Source organism: Myotis yumanensis, unplaced genomic scaffold, assembly GCF_028538775.1.
Source record: "Myotis yumanensis isolate MYYU_CA2020_CCGP unplaced genomic scaffold, mMyoYum1.0.hap1 SCAF_5, whole genome shotgun sequence".
NCBI classification, from domain to species: Eukaryota; Metazoa; Chordata; class Mammalia; order Chiroptera; family Vespertilionidae; genus Myotis; species Myotis yumanensis.
This window is the reverse complement of record NW_027223756.1, coordinates 78,680,867-78,702,842: the sequence shown is the minus strand read 5'-3', so window position 1 is coordinate 78,702,842 and position 21,976 is coordinate 78,680,867. Positions and strand designations below refer to the sequence as shown.

Below are 21,976 nucleotides of genomic sequence, written 5' to 3'. Positions count from 1 at the left end.
GGGACAGATAGCGACGGCAGTAAGCTCAAAGAAGCAGGCGGAGGCCGAACCCCGGATTCCCTGTGGGATGGGCATTTGCCCCAGGGGTTTAAGCAGGGGTATGACACAGTCCCTCTGACTGCTGCAGGTAAAAATACACATCACCCGATTCATGGGAACCCAGGTAAGACTATTATAATAGTCCATGAAATGGGTTTGCAAGAATGTTTAGAATTCTCAAAATAGTGTGGAAATGGGAGCTTTTTAGGGGTAGGGGGTAGGGTGGAAATCAATCTTAAATAATGTAGCAAATATTCATTGTGGGCCTGGCCTGGTCAACAGGCAGTTCTCCCGCGCCCCCACCGGGGAGAAGTGCTGGGCCCACGCCCTCCACGGCTGACACAGAGACCTGGGGAGCTGTACCTGGGAAGACCTTCATCCTGCCATTCGTCCTTCACATCCACGTTTTCCATCCGGAGTGTGGCTTCTGTTGTCCCCATGGGATCAAGTGTGGCTTGAAGCAGGGATGAGTTCTGAAGGAGAGCCACGGATGGAGGTTTTACTGGACAATCATCATCATAACAACCCCTCACCCATGCTCAGCATTTCAGATTCATCTGCAAAGAGCTCTTGCGCCCATTGTTTTACTGAATCACTGCCTAGCCTCATGAGGCTTCCCGTTTCACAGGTGATAAAACAGAAGCATAGAGATCTAAGAACACCCATGTGGGTCTGGGGTTTGAATCCAGGTGAGAGACTGGGGCTCCAGCTACAGGCTCTGAAATCCACCTTCCCCAGGGCTCATCACTCTTTCATTATCTTAGTCTTCAACTGGGAAGCCATAAAGCAATTAAACTCATTTATACTAAAGTGTTGATGACTAATATACTTAAGCTTCCTTGCTGGGATTGACACTTTTAAACAGGACCTGGGCAACCCCAACCCATCTCTCCAACTCATCTCTATCTGCTCCAGGCCACCTACACTGCCCCTTTATCCCCCCCACCCCCACCCAAAGAAGAAAATCTTGACAACTTGCTGACCTGAGGGGTTAGCAACGAAGGCAGTGTGGAAAGTGACTGGGGTTGGGAGTCAGGATCATAACTATTACCAACCACAAAATGCCAGTTTTGTTTTTCTTGTTCTAGGAGCAGGCTGAGGGCAGGGGCAGGGGGGACACAGCACTCTGGATGATGGCCTAAGTGCTGGGCTGTCTGGGAGCAGAGCCAGCTGCTGAGTGAGATTGAATTTGGGTATAACCTGGGGGATGGCAGACTCTCAGGCCATTCACCTCTCCCGGCTTCAGTTTCCCTGTTTGTAAATGAAAGAGTTGTGCTAGAAATAATCTATACCTTCTGGGCATAACAATCCAGGATCGTAGGACTCAAATGACACCATAGGTTCTGTGCTTTTAAACCTGCGGTTCCCCACTGGGGGCAATTCTGACCCCCCCCTCCCCCCCAGCAGCAGGGAACACGTGGCAATGTTTGGTTGTCACAACTGGAGGGGGGTTGCTCCTGGGACTGAAGGGTGGAGGCCAGGGATGGTTCTCAACACCCTGCAGCGTCCAGGATATTCTCATCTGGCTCCCCGTGCCTATAGATCTGAGATTGAGAAATCCTGTTTTCATCCGCAGATCTGTGACAGGATTTCAGGCATGGCTTTGGCTGTCATTATAGAGGACCTGCTGTGTCCTTCATCCCATTCTCCCACCCTCCACACAGCCCCAGTGTTGTTATCCTCACTTGCGCGTGCCTCAGGCCCCTCACCTCCAGCCAGCCCCTCACCTTCCCTGTTGCCCAGCCGCCCCTCTGTGGAGCCGGTGCATGGCCAACAGCTCAGGTGTGACATCCCAAGGCCTGCCCGCACTGGACCACGGTCCCCGGAAAGGGTGAGGGTCTGCATTTGGGATCCTGGCTCAGAGCGGGAGGACCCAGGTGGAGCCTGAGGCCGGTGAGGGCCAGGCAGGGAGGGAGAGGATGGCTGCAGTTCGAACCCGTTCCGCACTTCCGTGAATGTCGTCATTCATTCATGGACAAGGGACAGTGAGATGCAGTTCGCCAAAAAAATAAATAAAAATCTTCCTGACTGCATGGGCAACCACGACCACCCAGAACCCTACTGCAAGGGAGAGGTCAGCGCAATGGAACTTCATTTCCTGCCAGAAGGGAGGGGTCTTTTGCGTCAGTTTTCCTTATTCTGAGTTGGGTGTGACCTCAGCCCCAGGAAGGACCGCCCCGCCCCCCCCGTCCCCCCCCCCCCCCCCCCGTACCCCACCATCACACATACCTACAGCCCAGACCTGGGAGCTACACATGTTGCCCCAAGGTCCTCTACATGTGGGTGTGGGTAGGCCCCCGTAGGCCCTGTCCACTCCCACTCTCCCATCCTGGCTTCACATTGAAGAATGGCAATGAGGCAAAGGCTGGGAGAGCTGGGAAGTGTTCCTTTGCGCGGTTGTGCTGAATTATTAGCGCATCACAGTCAAGACCAGAGAGAGGAGGAATCTGCCTTCAGCCACCTCCCTGCCTCCCACCCCAGAGGCAAGCCTTGATGTACACACTCTCCAAGCCTTCTGCCCGATCGCTCCCAGGCCTATAAATAGGAAAGGCACGGAGGGGGGACGTGGGCATTCTGGTCTGGTAGGAAGCGTTCGGAGAGGGGCTGCGGGTTTTATCCGCCGAATCTCCAAACGCGTCCTGAAAATTGTGCTGTTCTCTGCCTCCAGGTGAGCGATAGGCATGGAAGGGGAGCGGACGGAGAAGCGGATGGGTTCCCACCCAAAGAATCAGGACCGTGGCTCTCGCTTCCCACCAGCCCCGTCAGCCAGAAGGGGGGCTGCAGCAGCAGATGCCTGGGGCACCCCGCCCAGCAGGGTGGGGTGGGGGAAAGCGAGGTGGACTCACCTCCGCGGTGAGTGCTGGTTCCCTGTGAGGCCTCTCCCGGTTACGCGCAGACAAAGGCGAGCCCTGCGCGGCTGCAGCCCGGCATCCCCGGTCTTCCCAGCCCGTCCGCGGGCTCTCAGAGCATCCGAGGAAGATGCGCGCAGGGGCGGACTCTGCATCCAAGCAAGGTCACCCCGAGCGACGTGGCGGGCGCGGAGGGCGCTTTTGTCCCGGGGCGCGAGCGGCGTGCAGCTAGCTGTCGGCTCCCCCGCGCTCGGAGGCAGCGGCGTGCCCGGTCATCGTCGCAGCCTGTGACTCTCAGGTATATTCTGCGTTCCAGCTCGCAGCCGTCAGAGGCTCGGCTTCCGTAAGATGGTTAATTACGCTGCTTTTGTGTGCGGGGTGGGTCGGTGGGGGCAGGGCTGCCCGAACAGCACAGCCCCCTGCCGGATCCGCGGCTCCCCATTGGCTGGGAGGGGACCTGTCCGAGAGCCTCACCCGCCGCAGAAGCGGAAATGATTGTCCTGATGGCGCATCACGGATTTAAAAACAAAACAAGGAGCAAACAAACAGATAACCCGATGGCGGCGAAGGCCTCATCCCTTCGATTAAGAGGGAAGGAGGGGGAAACCAGGTCCTCAGGACCCCGGTTGGCGGTGCCTCAGCCGGCCACTCCCTATCGATTGAGCCGGGAGCCTAGGACCGGGCGGGGCGTGTGCTGGAGAGACGAGACCTCACCGGGCTCGCTCGCTCCGGCCGCGGAGGGAAAGGCGCTCCTCGCAGTGGTGCACTGCGGTGACCTTGACCGGCAGGACTTCGGGAGGCTGCAGAATGGAGTAGAGCTCACAGTGCATCCTCCGAAATCAGACCAGATGCGGGGTTGAGCCCTGGATCGGCTTCAGTTTCCTCATCTGTGAAATGGAAAAAAACGGTCCTGGCGTTTCAGCATTTGATGAGATAATGCACGGGAGTGGTTAACGCGGTGCAGGAGCACGAGGAAGGCTGTATACATGTTTCTTGCTTACTGTTTTTTAAAAATAATTTTTAAAAATTGATTTGAGAGAGAGAGGAGGAGGAGGGGAACGAGGAGAGGGAGGGAGGGAAGGAGAGAGAGAGAGAGAGAGAGAGAGAGAGAGAGAGAGAGAGGGAGAGAGAGAGAGAAGCATCGATCTGCTGCCTCCTGCAGGTACCCTGACTGGGGATGGAAGCAGAAACCTGGGCATATGCCCTGACTGGGAATCCAACCGGTGACGTTTGGTGCACAGGGCCACACAGGCCAGGCTCTTGCTTACTTTTTAGATCTGTAGCAGGTTGAATAGAGCCTCTTTCCCCAAAATGATATGGCCATGCCCTAACCCATGTGACCTTACTTGAAAAAAAATAGTCTTTGTAGCTGGAAGTAAGTTAAGGATCATCCTGGATTTAGGATGAGCCTTAAATCCGATGACAAGTGGCTATGAGAGAGGAGAAGGGAAGGGGACGTGTGAGAGGGGAACACCATGTGACCAGGGAGGCGGAAGTCAGGTGATGCATCTATAAGCCAAGGAACACCAACAATTGCAGAGGCTGGGAGAGAGGCCTGGAATAGATCCGCCCTCACAGCCTCCAGCAGGAGCCAGCCCTGCCAGCACCTGGACTTTGGACTGGATTCTCCAAAACGGTGCGAAAAGAAACGTCTATAGCTTTGAGCCGTCTGGTTTGTAGTACCTTGTTATGGCAGCTAATATATGACCCCAAGTAGGACCTGGTAGGAACTTACACTTATTCCTCTCTCCATCCCCTTAATCACCACAATGGTATTTGCCTGTTCTGTGAACACATCAAGTTTATTCCCACCCCAGGGCCCTTGTACATGCTGTTCCCTCTGCCAGGAACGCCCTTCCCCCAAAAGTTCACATTATTCAGGTATCACCTCAGAAGTAATCTCCTCAGAGAGGCCTTACCTTATCACCCGCTACCTTGCCCCCTACTCCATCCCCCTACATCCCATTGTCCAGTCTGATTTTTTAAAGTACATATACTTAGATTGTGGTACAATGTGGTGCATAACATAAGATTTGTCACTTTAACCATTTGCAAGTAAGTACACAGTTCAGCGGCATTAAATACATTCACATTGTTGGGCAACTATCCCCACTATCTAGTTCCAGAACTTTTTCATCACCCTAAAGGGAAATCCCATCCCCATTAAGCCCTCCCTCAATTTCCCCTGCCCAGCCCCTGACACTCATGAATCCACTTTCTGCCGAATATAATGTGGGTTTGCCTGTTCTGAACATTTCCTACAAATGGAACCACACGCTCCATGGCCTTTTGTATTTGGCTTCTCCCACTGAGCATCATGTTTTCAAGTTTCATCCACATGTACCGAGTGCCAGAGCTTCACTCCTGTTCATGGCTGAGTAATATTCCAGTGTGTGGATGGACCATACTGTATTTATCCATTCACCAGTGGTTGGTCACTTGGATTGTTTCCACTTTTTTTTTGTTATTGTGAATAGTACTGCTGTCAACATGGGTGTCTATGGACTCACTGAGAAACCTGATGATTTTTCCCCCACAGCACTTCCCACTTGAAATGATTTACTTGTTTCTTTGTTTATTGTCTGACTTTTCTAATTAGACTATAAATTTCAAGGCAAATTAGACGTAGTGGGTCTTGTTCACTGCAATATTCTCCGTAGAGGGCAGCTTCATCTGACACAAAGGAGATGTTTGGGAAACGTAGGTAGGATACATGAATGCTCATTCCCGTCATGGGTACCACACAACACGATTGTGTGGCTGCCTCCCTCACAGCATCAAGGTATGTACCGCTCCAAGCCAAAGGCATAAAGCAATTGCCCCACAGCAGAGGGGGATTGGAGCCCAGAGCCTGCAGCACAAGATCTGGACTTTGCACCTCCTGGCTGGAGGAAGTGGAGCTCTGGGAAAGATTCCTGTGTTACCTGAGTGGGAAATTCAGACCAGTCCTGTGCTGGGCACTGGGGTCCAAAACACAAATAAGACTTTACTTTCATAGGACTCCCACTATGAGAAACAGACGGGCAAAGGGATCTGGGCTAGTTTAGAGACATCTTGGAAGCAGAGTGGCTTCGGGGGAGGGGTGTGCATGGGAAGATATCCCAGGGAAGTGAAGATGTGAGTTAGACCCTGAGGACTGAGGAGGAGTTAGAAGGATGGAAAGGGAGAGAAAGGCAGTCTGGACAGAGGGCTATTTGAGAAGCCCAGCCTCTCCCCCATGAGAGGGCGCTGGGAGCTGTCCGTGGTGCTGCAGCAGCAGCCACTCGGGAGCCCAACTTGAGACCTAAGCCTGGTGTTTGTATTTTAAATTGCGTTAAAATATGTATAACAGAAAATTTACCATTCTGATTATTTTAAGTCTAAGGTTAAGTGGCATTAATTACATTTCAAAACTATCACCACCATCCATCTCCCCAGCTTTTTCATCTTCTCAAACTGAAACTCTTTCCCCGGTAAACACTAACACCTCATCCCATTCCCCAGTCCCCCATAATGTAAGCTTCTTGAGATCATAGATGTTGGAGTTTGTTATTACTGAATCTCTAATTCCTAGACCAGTGTTTATAACTGGGAAGCGATTCTGCTCTCCCTCACACCCAGGACATTTGATGATGTCTGATGACATTTTTGGTTATCACGACTTGAGGGATGCCAGTGATCCTGGCGTGGAGTGGGTAGAGACCAGAGGTGCTGCTCTACACCCTACAATAGACAATCCTCCACAATAGGGAATTATCTGGACACCAGCATCAATGGCGCTGAGGTGAGAAACCTGCCCTAGAAGAATTCCTGAAACATAGTTGGTTCTCAGAAAAGTTTGTTAAAGCATTGAAATTGTTAAACCTCCTCAAGTCTCATTTTCCTCAAGTCCATTAATCCCAAAGGGGATTAATATGAGTACATTTGATCCTCATTACTTGTTGTTTTCTTATTTGTGAGTTTGCCTACTGGCTGGAATTTATTTGTGACATTTGTAACCCCCAGATCAATATTCATGGCGCTTTCCGGGTCATTTGCAGGCAGCCCAAAGCGGTAAAAAATCTGAGTGCAGGTTCCCTCCTGCTCTGTCCAGACTGTAAATGACTTCCCTTTTGGGGGTTTATTTAATGCTGTGCTTTTGCATTTTTTGTGATTATTGTTGGTGATTTCACTGTTTATAATGGCCCCCACTCATGTCGCTGAAGAGCTGTCTAGTGTTTCTAAGCACAAGTTGGCTGGGATGTGCCTGATAGAGAAGATATGAGTATTTTTAAAAATATATATTTTATTGATTTTTTTTCAGAGAGGAAGGGAGACAGATAGTTAGAAACATCGATGAGAGAGAACTATCTATCAGCTGCTTCCTGCACACCCCCTACTGGGGATGTGCCCTCAACCAAGGTACATGCCCTTGACTAGAATAGAAACCTGGGACCCTTCAGTCCGAAGGCCGACGCTCTATCCACTGAGCCAAACCGATTAGGGCAAGATATGAGTATTATATAAGCTTCATTCTGGCATGAGTTATAGTGCTATGGGCTGTGAGTTCAATGTTAAGGAATCACAATGTATATCAAGGTGTCCTTAAACAAAACGTACACATAAAACCAAGTTATGTACTGATCAGTTGATAAAAATGTTGCGACCAGAGGCTCAGAGGAACCCAACCCTGTATTTCCCTTACAAGCAGTGGTTCAGTGTTTGCTATTCAGTGTTTGTACCGACTTTATAGAGCAGAGCTACTCCCCATAATGAGATCTGACTGTATCTACCTCCGAGGGCTAGTGTGAGGACTAGTTATGATGGTGCAGGTAAAGCATTTAGCACAATGCTTGTAGTCAATATCAGGAAAAGAGGTGTTATGTAATCCAGGCAAAACAATTAAAACAGCTCTGCTTTTCTATAAAGCATGCAGCCTTCATCTAGTTAGAGCTGCAGGGAACTGGAGGGAGGCCATGTGTCATTACCACGCTGGGCTTTAGCCAGCACATGGAGGGAGAACTGTGCTTGGCAGATTGTTCCTCGAGGCCACACATGGTCATAAAGACACAAATGGAAGAATGCCATCCGCTAAATCACCCAAAGGGCTTTCCTTGGCACCCTGGGCTTGCCATGGTTCCTGTCCAAGAATTAACTGGCCCCCTGCTGGCTTAAATTAAGGGGCAAAAGAACACTACCCCACCACAATCAGTAAATGTACTTTTTTGGCCTTTTATAAAATTAATTTTAAAAAATTCGAAATAATTTTAGAATCCCATGTGGTTGTAAGAAATAACACAGAGAGATCCCGTGTACCCTTTCCCCTCCAAGTTACCCAATGGTAACATCTTACAAAATTATATTACAATTTCACTATGGCTTTTGATAGTCAAGATTCAAAATTTTTCTATCAGCACAGAATCTCTCATGTTGCCATTTTATAGCCACTTCCACTCCCCATCTCCTGTCCCCATGTCCTTAATCCCTGGAAATCACAAATATGTTCTCCATTTTTTATAATTTTGACCTTTCAAGAATGTTATGTAAATAAAACCATAAGAGTATGTATGTAGCCTTTTGGCACTGGCTTTTTCCACTCAGCATAATTATCTAGAACTTCATCTAAGTGGTTGTATGTATTAAGAGTTTATTCCTTGCCTGGGCTGGGTAGATCAGTTGGTTAGATCATCGCTCCCAATATGCTAATGTTGCAGGTTCAATCTCTCATCAGGGTACATACAAGAATCAACCAATGAATGCATAAATGGAATAACAAATCAGTGTGGGTCCCCCCTTCTCTTTCCCTCCCTTCCTCTCTCTCTCAAATCAATCAATCAATCAATAAATAAATAATAGAGAGTTTATTCTTTTTTGTTGCCAAGTATTCCATTGATATGAAATGTCTAGAACAGGAAAATCCATAGAGACAGAAAGCACATTGGTGATTGCCAAGAGCTGAGGGAGTGACTGCTAATGGGTACAGGGTTTCTTCTTGGGGTAATAAAAATGATCTGGAGTTAGTGGTGATGGTGAACAACCCTGTGAAGGTACTGAAAATGATTGACTTGCACACCTTAAATGGGTGAATTGTACAGTGTGTGAATTATATCTCAATAAAGTTGTTATTAACCAAGAAAATACCATACTTGTAATTAATAATTTGGTTATGATCTGCTTCCCTGATTCGAAGTTCTTGAGGACTGGTACCATGTCAGTGTTGCTCACTGCTGCATTCCCCAAGATGACCTGGCCTGTGTCAACTGATAATCGCTGGCATCAATTCAATAGCAATAGGAATCCCAAATTGGGGTGCATTATAGAAGAAACCTTTATTCAGTGCAAAACAGCTCAATTGTGATACAGCACAGCTGTGAAAACAGCAGAATTGTGAGATAGCCCTGGGGCCAGGCCCCTCTCTGGCTAGACAGCTCTGCTCTGCTCCTTGCTAGCCTGCCTGGAAAAATCGGTGTTTCAGCTCAGTGAGGGAACCATCTCTGATGGAAAGGAAGAGTTAGCTCTCTCAGCCAATGGGAAGTGGCTTATATGGACAGAGGTCCCCACTCCTGGTCCCTGATGCAAAGGAAGACTCCAAATCCTACCAGTTTGATTGGTCCAAAAGGCACTATCCTGATTGGTCAGAATAGAGCCTGTGGTTGAGCAGAGCTGCACAGCTCTGATTGGATGGGCAAAGAAAGACTCAATTCCTGTTGGTTGAAATAGGATTCTAGGAACTCCTTTATAAGGGCTGGTTCAGATGGCAGAAACACAGTGCAGGCAGGTGGTTCAGTGCAGGACTCTCCCTGAAGCAGTTTGCATGAGAGGCTTTGTGTAAAAATGGCTGCTAGGCTTGCTTTATCTATCTATCTATCTATCTATCTATCTATCCATCTATCATCTATCTATCTATCTATCATCTATCAATCTATCTATCTATCTATCTATCTATCCATCTATCATCTATCTATCTATCTATCTATCATCTATCTATCTATCATCTTTCTATCTATCTATCTATCTATCTATCTATCTATCTATTTTTGGTAATTTGAGCCCTATAAGCCATCAAGAGCCCTTCTTGATATCTTCTTTCTCAGGGTCCACACCTGTAATAGGTGGGTCAAGAAATATCTCTCAAAATTTATTTCACTTAGAGTAGGTTTCTCCACATCGGCTCTAGTGACATTTGGTCAATAACAGGAAAAAGGATGTTATGTAATCTCCCTCTTGGGGGGCCACTCTGGACATCGTGGGGTGTTAAACAGTACCTCACCCCCTCCATTCCTCAGTCATGAAAGCCACAAATGTTCCCAGATACCACCTAACGTCCCCTGGGGCATATCACTTCGGTAGAAAATTACTAATTTAGAGCCACTAAATTTTAAGTGTTGAGTGGGGCAGTGCTTGGGATGAGAGGCCAAGAAGGAGGCCCGCGAGGCAGAGAACCCCCAAAGCTCAGTGGTTAAAGGGAAGGCGGGGCTCCGAGATAGGGCAGGGTTTGAAGGTAGGGGCGGGGCTTGAGCCCAGACCCCCCCCACATTTGGGTGGTCAAATGGAAGGCGGGGCTCTAAGGACCCGGGTCCGGGACATAGAGCTGGACTCAAGCAAAGACTTCGGATGTGGAGCAAGATGCGGGGTCTCTCAGTATGGGGCGGGGCCTGGGAGTGGGCTGGGGTCCGAGCCAGAGTCCTCGGAGGCGGAGCCGTCGGAGGGAAGGCGGGGCTCCGGGTGAGAGGCGGGGCTTGTGGGGGCGGGGCTAGAGGCGGAGTCAATCCCCAGACCAGGAGTGGGAAGGGAGCAGGCGCGAGCCGCGCGGGGGGCGGGGCCTGGGGCTCTTCGCCGGCACGAGTGACAGGCGGCCGGTGTACGTCACGCCAGGAGGCCCCGCCCCTCGTTGCCTCGGGCCTGGAGGCGCCGGGAGGGCGGAGAGGAGCTTCTACCGCTCAGCGCAGGGCGCCAAGTCGCACTTCAGGTAACGGCCTCCCCGCAGCCCTGCCCCGTGGAGACCGCGCCGCCGCGAGTACCCGCGGGTCGGTGTCTCGGTGGGAGTCGGGCGGGACGCGGGTGGGGGGCCTGCTCCGCTGAGAAGGCCGCGCAGCCGGGAGGCCGCGGCCCCGAGTTGTGTTTGTCAAGGGGAGAGCTGAGGGGCGCCCGGCGCGGGAGGGGGCCCTGGGCCTGCCCAGGGGATGGACGCTGAACTGTGCCGGGAGGTCCGAGGCCGGGCAGGGGTGGAGCAGACACCTCGGTGCGGGGTGAGAGGGGAGTGGAGGCGGGGACCTGACCCCTGGTTGGGAAGAAAGTCCTACTTGGGCGGGTACCTGGCCAGGCAGGGGGGTGTGGGATGCGGACCCTGAAGGTCGGGGTGAGGGAACACGGGGACCTGGAGGCCACCAGAGGGAGAGGCAGAGGCGTGGGGAGGGGTAGCCACTGGGCACAGGGGAGGACCTGAGGTCCAGTGGGAGAGTGGCACCTGCGGCTTCCGGGGAGGGGAGCAGCTTGGAGGGGAGCAGCGAGGACAGGGAGGGACCTTGAAGCTGAATGGAGCAGGTGCGAGGATGTTGAAGATGGAGTAAAGGGGAGGGGAGGGAGAGAAAGGAGCCCAGAGGAGAGCGGGGGCGGCCTGGGAGGCAGCCAGGGGAGGGAGGTCCTGTGGGCAGAGACAGGTGGGTCTCGCATGTCACAAATTACAAACACCCCCTCCCCCACACGCCCGCCTTGTTCTTGGAGCATCGCTGCCCTTGGCTCCTTCGGCAATCAAGACCCGGTCCCAGGCAGGGGGCAGGGCTGGCACCCCCAGGAGGCCGCGCCTCCTCCATCCTTTCCATGTATCAGCCTTTGTCAGGTCCAGCTGGTAGCCTGGCAGGGCCTCCTGGGCCAGTTTCTCACAGACCCGAGGAGCCACCCGCGGGGCCAGCCACCCCTTAGGCGGATGAGTGCCCCTTCACCAGGGCCTTGCTGCAGGCTTGTTCCCGCTCTATTTCAGCTCACTGCACACATGAGGTCAGTGGAGATTTGTGTCAGTCTGCGGACTGAGGGTCTTGGGCTCGATTCTGGTCCAGGGCACATGCCCGGGTGGCGGGCTTGATTCCCCAGTGGGGGGCGTGCAGGAGGCAGCCGATCAACGCTTCTCTCTCATCATTGATGTTTCTATCTTCTCTCCTCTTCCTCTCTGAAATCAATCAATGTGTGCGTGTGTGCGTGCGTGCGTGTGTGTGTGTGTATATATATTTAAAAATTTAGTCATGAAAGGATACTGCAGAAGATATAGATAAATTTCATAATTAAAAGGTATACTTCATATCCCAGCTAGTTGGAGGAGCTCTCCATTTTGACTGGTTTTAGTCGATTAAGATGATTCTGGGGGTTTTTTATTGTGTTAATATCAGTTTTTGTTTTCATCTCCGAGACAGCTTAATCATCAAAGCTGAGTAATGCTGCATAATTCAGAACAAAATTAGGAAACTGACAAATCAGAGAGGGTTTTTTGGGTGTTTTATTTTTTTGCATTTCTTTTTCTATATTTATAATGCCTTAAATTTGAAGTGTGGTGTTTACTCATAGAGTATTTAGAATCTTGGTAGGAAAAGGTTTTGTTTTCTTGTTCTGTTTCATACCAGGGTATCTGCCAGAAATTCTCTGCTTATTCTTTTTATACTTGTGTTCTATGTTAATTTTATTTATTTAAAAAAGTATTCTTATTGATTTCAGAGAGGAAGGGAGAGGGAGAGAGAGAGAGAAACATCAATGATGAGAGAGAATAATTGACTGGCTGCCTCCCGCATGCTCCCTACTGAGATTGAGCCCGAAACCCGGGCAGTGCCCTTGACCGGAATTGAATCTGGGACCCTTCAGTCCGCAGGCTGACACTCTATCCACTGAGCCAAACCGGCTAGGGCTTTTATGGTTAATTTTAAAGTTGCCATGTTTCTTTCAGCAGAGAAACTTTCTTTGTAAATATTTTGGGGAACTGGACTTCTTTTTGTGGGAAGATATTTTGCTTTGGCAAGTTTTTCCCCTCTAAAGGTAAGTTGCATTTGTGCTATATCACTGTCCATTTGTCTTTTTAAATTAATGTATTCCCCCCAAATTAATTAATGTATCCCAAGTGCCTCATTTGACACTGTTGACTAAAAATTGAGAATTGCTTCAATTTGATTCTGTAGGTTTTGTATTTCAGAAAGTCAGTTCCATTCACTGAGGTTTACTCTTTGATGAGGTTTGCTCTCCAGGAGCAGAATGAGCTATTACATCTAAGACCCTTGGAATGATTGTTTTAAAAAAGCCAGTGTCTCCCTAACCGGTTTGGCCCAGTGGATAGAGCGTCAGCCTGTGGACTGAAGGGTCCCAGGTTCGATTCCGGTCAAGGGCATGTACCTTGGTTGTGGGCACATCCCCAGGAGGGAGTGTGCAAGAGGCAGCTGATCGATGTTTCTAACTCTCTATCCCTCTCCCTTCCTCTCTGTAAAAAATCAATTTAAAAAAAGCCAGTGGCTTCTTTTTACCTTTGAATGTCATTGGTTGAATCCATGGTTGGTGGTTCCATGTCTGTTATACTTGTTCATGAGAATCTCAGGTTGGCTGTCTAGTCCTCCTCTTTGACACCAGAGAGGCACATGTTAGACCAGTGTAGACATGACTGTGGAAGTGTTTTGGATTTTTTTTTATTTTTGTCCCTTAAAGCAGCAGGGGAGGGCTGGAACCACAGGTGACCCCTTGTCATTCCCGAAACGTTGGCCATTCATCACTTGACAGGTTCACAGCAGCAAGAAGGCATGGCCATATTGTTCCTGGTTGGAAATTCTTTCACTGCTTCTAGTAGGGTGTGTTCATAATGCTTTCTCTTTAGTTTAACCCGTATAATATCATCAGGACAGAGTTATTAAGCACGTGATGAGCAGGGCTCACCACGTAGCCACCCTCTGTGTGGGGACCATATTTCTGTTCAGAAAGATGGAAGAGAATTGCAGAAGTTTCCCTGCCAAACAGAATCTGGCTCATCCTCAGGCTCAGGAAGGTCACCAGTCTCTGGAACCCCTGCCTTGGGAACACCAAGCAGCCCAGTGGCTCTGTCTTGAGGAGCCAGGTGGCTCTGATTTGGAGCCGGAGACTCCTGACTACATTTTATCTTTTTTTAAAAAAATATATTTTATTGATTTTTTACAGAGAGGAACGGAGAGAGATAGAGAGTTAGAAACATCGATGAGAGAGAAACATCGATCAGCTGCCTCCTGCACATCTCCTACTGGGGATGTGCCCGCAACCAAGGTACATGCCCTTGACCGGAATCGAACCTGGGACCTTTCAGTCCGCAGGCTGACGCTCTATCCACTGAGCCAAACCGGTTTCGGCTCCTGACTACATTTTAAAGAAGGTTGCATATGGGCCTGGAGGAGAATAAAATCCTGTCACCCTCCCAGGAGCCCAAGGATTTAGTTCACCGAACCCCTTTCCAGTATGTTAGAGTGTTTTCTGGGCTCTCTGGATCTGAAATGGGCATTTCACATGGAGAATACACATGGGCTTTCATGGTTAAAAAGAAAATTCTGCTGTTAAAAAAATCAGAATTGTTATGGGTATGAATGTATAATATATGTGTTTTGAATATGAAACCCTTGTGAACAAGCATGTAAAATGAAATGATTTCTGGGTGAGTAGGTGTGTGCATACACATAAGTAATTACATGTGATCTTGCTGCCAATAAAATAGATTTGAAAATATCCTCCCTGATGAATGTCTTTAGTGACCATAGTTAGCAGTGGGTGTCATACTTCACAACGCACCATCCTAGCTATGAATGTTACTTCCCCCTGTGAAGTAGTCACAGAGGCTCCAGGAAAACCGAGCTAAGGTCAGGATGCTGGAGCAGAGCTTTTCTCTCAGCACTGCAGGATAGCTGACATTCGGTGTGGAGATTTTTAACTGCTTGGCACTCAGATTTGACCTCAGTCTGACTTAGTTTACACATCACCTGGGGGAGTGTTAGGAGAAGTGACAAGTAGGTGAAGAGGTCATTGCTTAAGGGGAGGCTTGAGCAAGAGTAAATCTCTGATTTGATTTCCCCTCCTTTGACTACCACTCACAAGTGCTCAGCCTTGGTCACAGGTTGAAATGGGCAGCCTGCAGACCATGTTTGCTTCTCACACCAGCTTTCTTTGGCCTGTGGTGTGGTTTTTTCTCTCTTCTTTACCTTTATTTGAATTAGTCGCATTTAAAAATTGGGAGACTTTAAAAAAAAACCGGTTTGGCTCAGTGGATAGAGCATTGGCCTGTGGACTGAAGGATTCTGCATTTGATTCTGGTCAAGGGCACATGCCCGAGTTGCAGGCTTGATCCCAAGTAGGGGGCATGCAGGAGGCAGCCAATCAATGATTCTCTCTCATCATTGAGGTTTCTATCTCTCCCTCTCCTTTCCTCTCTGAAATTAAAAAATATATATATATTTAAAAAAACAGTTAAAAATCCTAATCATATATATATATATATATATATATATATATATATATATAGAATTTATAGAAAGAGGAAGGGAGAGAAACATCGATTTGTTGTTCCAGTTATTTATGCATTCATTGGTTGATTCTTGTTGACCAGGGATCAAACCCACAACCTTGGTGTACTGGGTTGATGCTCTAACCCAGGGGTCACCAACCGGTGGTCCACGGACCACTGGGTTCTGTGAGGCCCAAAAGGTTGGCGACTGCTGGTTTAAGGAAACCTTTGGATCAGCGGTTGCCAACTGGTAGTCCGTGGACCACTGGTGGTCCGTGAGGTCCGAAAAGTTGGCAACCACTGCCTTAGAGGGAAGAAGGGGGAAGGGAATGGTATAGATTTGCTCCCCTGGGAGAGAGCACTGGCTGGGTCCTTTATCCTGAGCTTATTTATCGCTTTTTACAGGTGGAAGTCCTAGGGCAGTGGTTGGTAAACTCATTAATCAACAGCCAAATATCAACAATACGATTGAAATTTCTTTTGAGAGCCTTTTTTAAACTTAAACTATATAGGTAGGTACATTGTTATTAACTTAATTAGGGTACTCCTAAGGCTTAGGAAGAGCCACACTCAAGGGGCCAAAGAGCCGCATGTGGCTCTCGAGCCGCAGTTTGCCGACCACGGTCCTAGGGGAGTTCTCTGGGGGGGGGGGGGGGGGGTCTGAAGAGAATATTCATCAGCTTTCCAGGTGTGCTCTTTCAGGTCATTAGTTAATGCAGCTGGTCCTGAGGCAGCCTTGGCGTCACTTGTCTGGTTTTGTTGCTTTTCTGGGTCAGGAGCTGAAATACAACTGAGGCCTAGATGTTATCTTTAGGGAGGAAAAGGTCAGGGAGTCCAAACCGCATGACCAGCAATATGTTAGGGGAGGAACGGTTATCATGGGGGTGAGGTTCTTGTTTTCCCAGTTTTGCCCCTTGCTAGGCATCTGGGGCTTTCCCCCTGATGAGTTTTTGTACCTGGCCCATCCTCCATGCTCTGTTCCTGTCTGTCTAGTAACTGCCTATAACACTAAGAGGTGGAATCTTGAGAGATGATTAGGCCATATGAGGGTTGGGGTCCCCATGAATGTGATTAGTGCCTTTATAAAAGAGACCCTAGAGAATTCCCTTGCCCCTTCAGCCAGGCAAGGACACAGAGAAGACAAAGTGTGTAGCTGTATTTTGCCAAACCGTGTTTTAAAACCATTTCTCTCTTTATCCCTTTCATCTGGGCTCCTTCATGCCAAGCTCTCTCCTGAGAATGGGTGTGAGACCCTCGGTACATGCACTCCCCCAATTCAAGAAACAGTCCATGCTCCACTTCCTGGGAGAGCTTGCTTAGCTAAATAAAAGTGAAGTGACACTACCCTCCCAGACCACAAACAGCTGTGTGTTGGTGGCATCGTGGGGTCATGAGCAATTAGGATAAGGTTGTGACCTTTTTAGGTCACAACCACCATTTTGATCATTGTCATCAAACATTTACTACACTTGACTGCTATTCAAAGCCCCAGATTGCTGGGAGTCAGCTTTAGCTTTAAACTTCTCAGGTGATATGATGCCTCCTGCATTCTCTTCCCATTTCCACCACTCTGATTGAGGCCCATGCATGTCTCATGTCTTCTAGCAGTCCTTGCCCTCAGCTTCTCCCCTCAATAGCCATCACAGCCTGTATTAATCAGCATGAGTCTCCATAACAAACTATCACAGACTGGGTGGCTTAAACAATAAATTTCTCCCAGTTCTGGAGGTTGGAAGTTCAAGATCAAGGTTCTGGCAGGGTTGGTTTCTCTTGAACCCTCTCTCCTCAGCTTGCAGATGGGTGCCTTCTCACTGTGTCCTCATGTGGCCTTCCCACTGTGTGCACAACCTTGGTGTGCACAATCCTAAAAGACACCCGTCCTATAGGATTAGGACCCCACACTTAGGACTTCATTTTATTTTACCTCTTTGAAGGTCCCATCTCCAAAAACATTGGGAATTAGGGCTTCAGTGAATTTAGGGGCGGGGCGCGCGCAGTGCACACAATTTAGTTTACAGAACCACCTTAGCATCCTAAAACAGGTCAGATCTTGGCAAGGGTTCCCTTGGTGACTCCCCATTGCTACTAGATAAAACCTGGATTCTGTCTAGCAGGTCAGAGCCCACCCTCCAGCCTTTTTGTTACCCCACACATCCTCTGTCCCTCAGCACACAGGACAGTTTCCCTGTCAGCCTTGTGCCTGTCTCCCATTCCAATGTCTGTGCCACGCCCTTCTCTTGGCCCAGTTTGAGCCCCCTCCCCCCAATCACCCTCCCTGCCTCAGGGACTGGGGTACCCCTATTACCTGCTGGGCTGTCGGCAAGTCCATCTCCTTCCTCCCAGCATATTAACTGTTAGCACTGGAGAGGTGCTCCACTACCACAGATGGTGCGTTCAAGGGCATTCCCTGTCCCACACTGAACTGAAAGCTGATGTTGACCTTGACCCTGTATTCTTCACAGCTGACCAGTCTTCCCACAGCTGAAACATTTCATGATACCGCCAATGGGGGCCATTACTACAGGAAAAGTTTTGGCAGAGCTGAGCAGGCAAGATGTTTGACTTGACTGAGGACAAGACCGCGGAGTTCAAGGAAGCCTTCCAGCTGTTTGAGTAAACAGGAGAGGGCAAGATCCTGCACAGCCAGTGTGGGGCCGTGGTGAGAGCTGGGTTAGGACCCCACCAACACCGAAGTACTCAAAGTCCTAGGGAACCCCAAGAGTGATGAGATGAATGCGAAGGTGTTGGACTTTGAGCACTTCTTGCCGGTGCTGCAGACTGGCCAAGAACAAGGACCAGGGCATCTATGGGGAGTATGTTGAAGGCCTTAGGGTGTTTGACAAGGAAGGGAATGCCACTGTCATGGATGCTGAGATCTGACATGCTCTTGTCACTCTGAGTGAGAACAATAGAGGAAGAAGTAGAGATGCTGGTGGCTGGGCACAAGGACAGCAACGGTTGTGTCAGCTACGAAGAGCTCATCCACATGGTGCTGAACAGCTGAAGACATTCCCCTGTGTGAGACTGTGTGTGCAGCCCCGGAGGCTTCCTAGGCTCTCTTGTCACAGCACTTTCCTCAGCTTGTATCTCTTGGATGATGTTTGCCATCAGCATTCACCAAATAAACTTGCTGTCTGTGCCCTAAAACAAAACAAAAGAAAATACCAGTGGGTATCACCCTGTAGGCATGCAGAACTGCAGAACACCTGAGATCTCCCACCACAGCCTCTGAATTACATCAAGGCATAACGGCTTGGATGCCCAGCCATCTGCGTGTGCACTCCCATCTCTCCCTTTAATCTAGCTCAATGGTCTTCAAACTTGAGTGTGCATAGCACCACCATTCAGGTCAAATACAACAAAAACATATCCTTTTATAGTCACACTCACAGACATGCTGCCGGAGACAGCTCACAATGTCCTTGTGATCCTCCGGATTAGAATCTGGACCAGGCATAACCAGCCTGTGATGCTGCCCAGCTGGTGCCCTGGCACCGAGCTTGTCCCAGAGCAGCAGTTCTCAGCTGGACAGTGGGGGTGTCTATGGTTGTCATGACGGGGGGTGCTTCTGGCATTAAGTAGGTAGAGGCCACCGATGCTGCTCAACACCCCACAATGTCCAGGATGGCCCCACCCCAGAGACCCAGCCCAATGTCAGCAGCGCCTAGATCAAGAAACCCTGCCCTGTGCTAAATAGGAAATATATATGCAAGTTCTGGTGTGAAACAAGGTCAACAACCATCCACCCTCACTGGTTTCCTTAGGTGGGACCATCGTCCAGGTGAAGACAGTGCTTGTGACCTGAGCTGGGTCACTGTGGGAACAAGGTGGGTAAAGCTCCACAGGTCGTCTCTCCTTCCTTAGAGTCTTCATTGGCTGAAGGATGAGATACCCTTCCACCCCAAGAGATGCCTTCAGTTGGCACCCTTTGTGGGCCAGCACTTCAGGAACAGAAGGGGATACCCTGCTGGAGTGGAAGCCATCAGCATGCAAGGAAGCCAGGAGCCTCCACAGAGCTAGCTGCTCAGCGTCACTGTGCAGTTCTGGTGGCTTATGCAGCAGCGGCAGCAGGCCTCAGTCCAGGGAGCTCCATGTGCTCATGCTTGGACTGAGTGTCCCTGCCCTTGCAGCGTGGGCAAATCAGACCCCCTTGTTGAGCCTTCCTGGTGGCTGCAATGGCATGGCCTTTCATATCCTCCCAATGTCCATCCCTTCCCTTGACAGTCACACGCCTCTCCCGTGTGACTCAGGAGAGGGTCAATCCAGCCAGCTCGACCCCATTCCTCTCGACTGTGCCCAATTGGAGTGGGTGGTGTGGGACCCAGGCTGGACAAGAAGCCATGAGGGAAGCTGGCACAAGAAGGCACATGTAGAACTTGCATAGAACATAACATGCAGCATTGTTTCGACAGCAGAAAAAAGGCAATAATGTGTAGTGGTTTAAAAATGAGTCCACACAAAGAAAAAAAATAAATCAGTCCACAGATTCTTTGATACTCCTCCCTTCAAAAGGTGGGGCCGAATCCTCTCCCCTTGAATGTGGGTTAGATTTAGTGATTCACTTCTAACTAACAGAATGTGGCAGAAGTTATGCCATGTGATGTCTGAGGCTGGTCATAACAAGGACAGTTTCTACCTGGTGCTCTCTGGCTCGAGGAAGAATGTCTTGGAAGCACATCCCACCACCCCATCAAGACTTCAGATAATAGAGCCCAGCCGATGGCTTGATTGCAGTGTCATAAGGACCCTGAGCCAGAGCCTTGCCACTCAGAACCCTGACTTATAGAAACTGTGAAGATGATAAATGGTTATTATTATTTTTAATATATTTTTATTGATTTCAGAGAGGAAGGGAAAGGGAGAGAGAGATAGAAACATCAATGATGAGAGAGGATCATTGATTGGTGCCTCCTGCACACCTACCCTGGGGATGGAGCCCACAACTGGGCATGTGCCCTGACCGGGAATTGAACTGTGACCTCCTGGTTCATAGGTTGATGCTCAACCACTCAGCCATGCCAGCTGGGGCAGATGATAAGTTATTATTGTTTGAAGTCACATTATTGGGGATAATTTTTAACTCTGCAATAGATAACTAATATATACTAGTAAATGTCTACCATTAGGACATTAGGCAAATGAATTGTGATACATTCAAACAAATTATCAGCCTTTTAGTTTGGGAGGCTTAGGGCAAAAGTACAAATGGAAGTCTATCCTATATAATAAAACCCTAATATGCAAATCGACCAAACAGTGGAATGACCAGTTGAACGTTCGGTCGCTATGATGCACACTGATCACCAGGGGGCCGATGCTCAATGCAGGAGCTGCCCCCTGGTGGTCAGTGCACTCCTACAGGGGTAGTGCTGCTCAGCCAGAAGCCTGGCTCATGGCTGGTGAGGACAGCAGCAGTGGCGGGAGCCTCTCCTGCCTCCACAGCAGCACTAAGGAGCAGCGAGCAGGCGGGCAGTAAGGAGTGAGGGGTCCCAGACTGCCAGAGGGTGCAGGCTGGGCTGAGGGACACCCCCCTTCAGTGCACGAATTTTGTGCACTGGGCCTCTAGTATACTATATGCCTAAATATTTTAACATTATAACTCAAGCTGGCATAAAGTTAAATACAGTACTGTTGAACCCCCCCACCCCCTTATCCAAGGGGGATATGTTTCAGAATTTTCTTATATGATCCTTATTGGTATTGGGCTAAAGTCTTTGATAATACCCTTTTGGACAAATGGGCTTTTAAAATTGAGTACTACCTACCAGTGGCCAATATTTAACAGAGCATGGGTGGCTGGGATCAGAAAGATCTGGGTCTGAATCCTCAGAGAGTTTCCTCAGTTCGACAATGAGGACAGATGGATGGATGAATGGCACCAGCACCTTCTCTACAGGTGGTAAGGCATGAATGAGGTGATGTAGACAAAGCCTCAGAGCTGTGCTTCCCACCGAGCAAGCCACCAATAAAAGCTGATTCTCCCTAGTAAAGTTGTTAGTTTAGTGGTAACCAGTCTTCCATATTTAAATATATATATATATTTTTTATTGATCTCAGAGAGGAAGGGAGGAGAGAGAGAGAGAAACATTTATGATGAGAGATAATCACTGACTGATTGCCTCCTTCACACCCCCTACTGGGGATCAGACCTGAACCTGGGCATGTGCCTTGCCCTGGAATCGAACCTTGACCTCCTGCTTCATGAGTTGACGCTCAGCCATTGAGCCACACCAGCCAGGCCAGTCTTCTGTATTTTAATAATCGGGTCATCCACTTGTTTTTTGGTTTAAAAATAATGTTAAAGTTTAATTTTATTTGAGGAATCTTGATGTTGAAAAAAAAAAGAATACCATCCATGTGGTTGAGCCACATACCGTGCCTCAGTTTCCTCTTCTGTGAAATGGGGGCAGCAATGGTCCCTACCTCACAGGGTTGTCATGGGATTGTGTTTGTTAATGAAGAGAGCTTATAACTGTGCCTGTGCTCATTGAAAGGTCTCAACAGGTGTTAGTAGCTGCAGAAGGTACTGTATGGCCCTGGACTGTGTGCTCAGTGGTTAGAGCATCGGCCCTTGCACTGAAGGGTCTGGAGTTCAATTCCCTGTCAAGGGCACGTACCTGGGTTGCAATTCACTCCCACTCCC

At 49.1% G+C, this 21,976-nt stretch overlaps 1 protein-coding gene and 1 pseudogene across 2 annotated transcripts in view; one reads left to right on the top strand and one right to left on the bottom strand.

Annotated features, from left to right (window-relative positions):
• The window catches only part of ATCAY (ATCAY kinesin light chain interacting caytaxin), a 33,637-nt gene extending 30,354 nt beyond the window's left edge, over positions 1-3,283 (bottom strand). Inside the window, exons 1-2 of one of the 2 annotated variants that reach the window (XM_070415807.1) lie at positions 2,886-3,283; positions 403-512 (exon numbers count right to left, since the gene is read on the bottom strand). In XM_070415807.1, coding sequence (XP_070271908.1) covers positions 403-479 — 77 coding nt within the window. In that variant the 5' untranslated portion in view covers positions 480-512; positions 2,886-3,283. The remainder of the gene's footprint in view (positions 1-402; positions 513-2,885) is intronic. The other variant, XM_070415808.1, reaches the window with a different exon arrangement.
• Positions 3,284-10,743: 7,460 nt separating this feature from the next.
• Positions 10,744-20,805, top strand: LOC139010834 (myosin light polypeptide 6-like; annotated as a pseudogene).
• Positions 20,806-21,976: the final 1,171 nt, after the last annotated feature.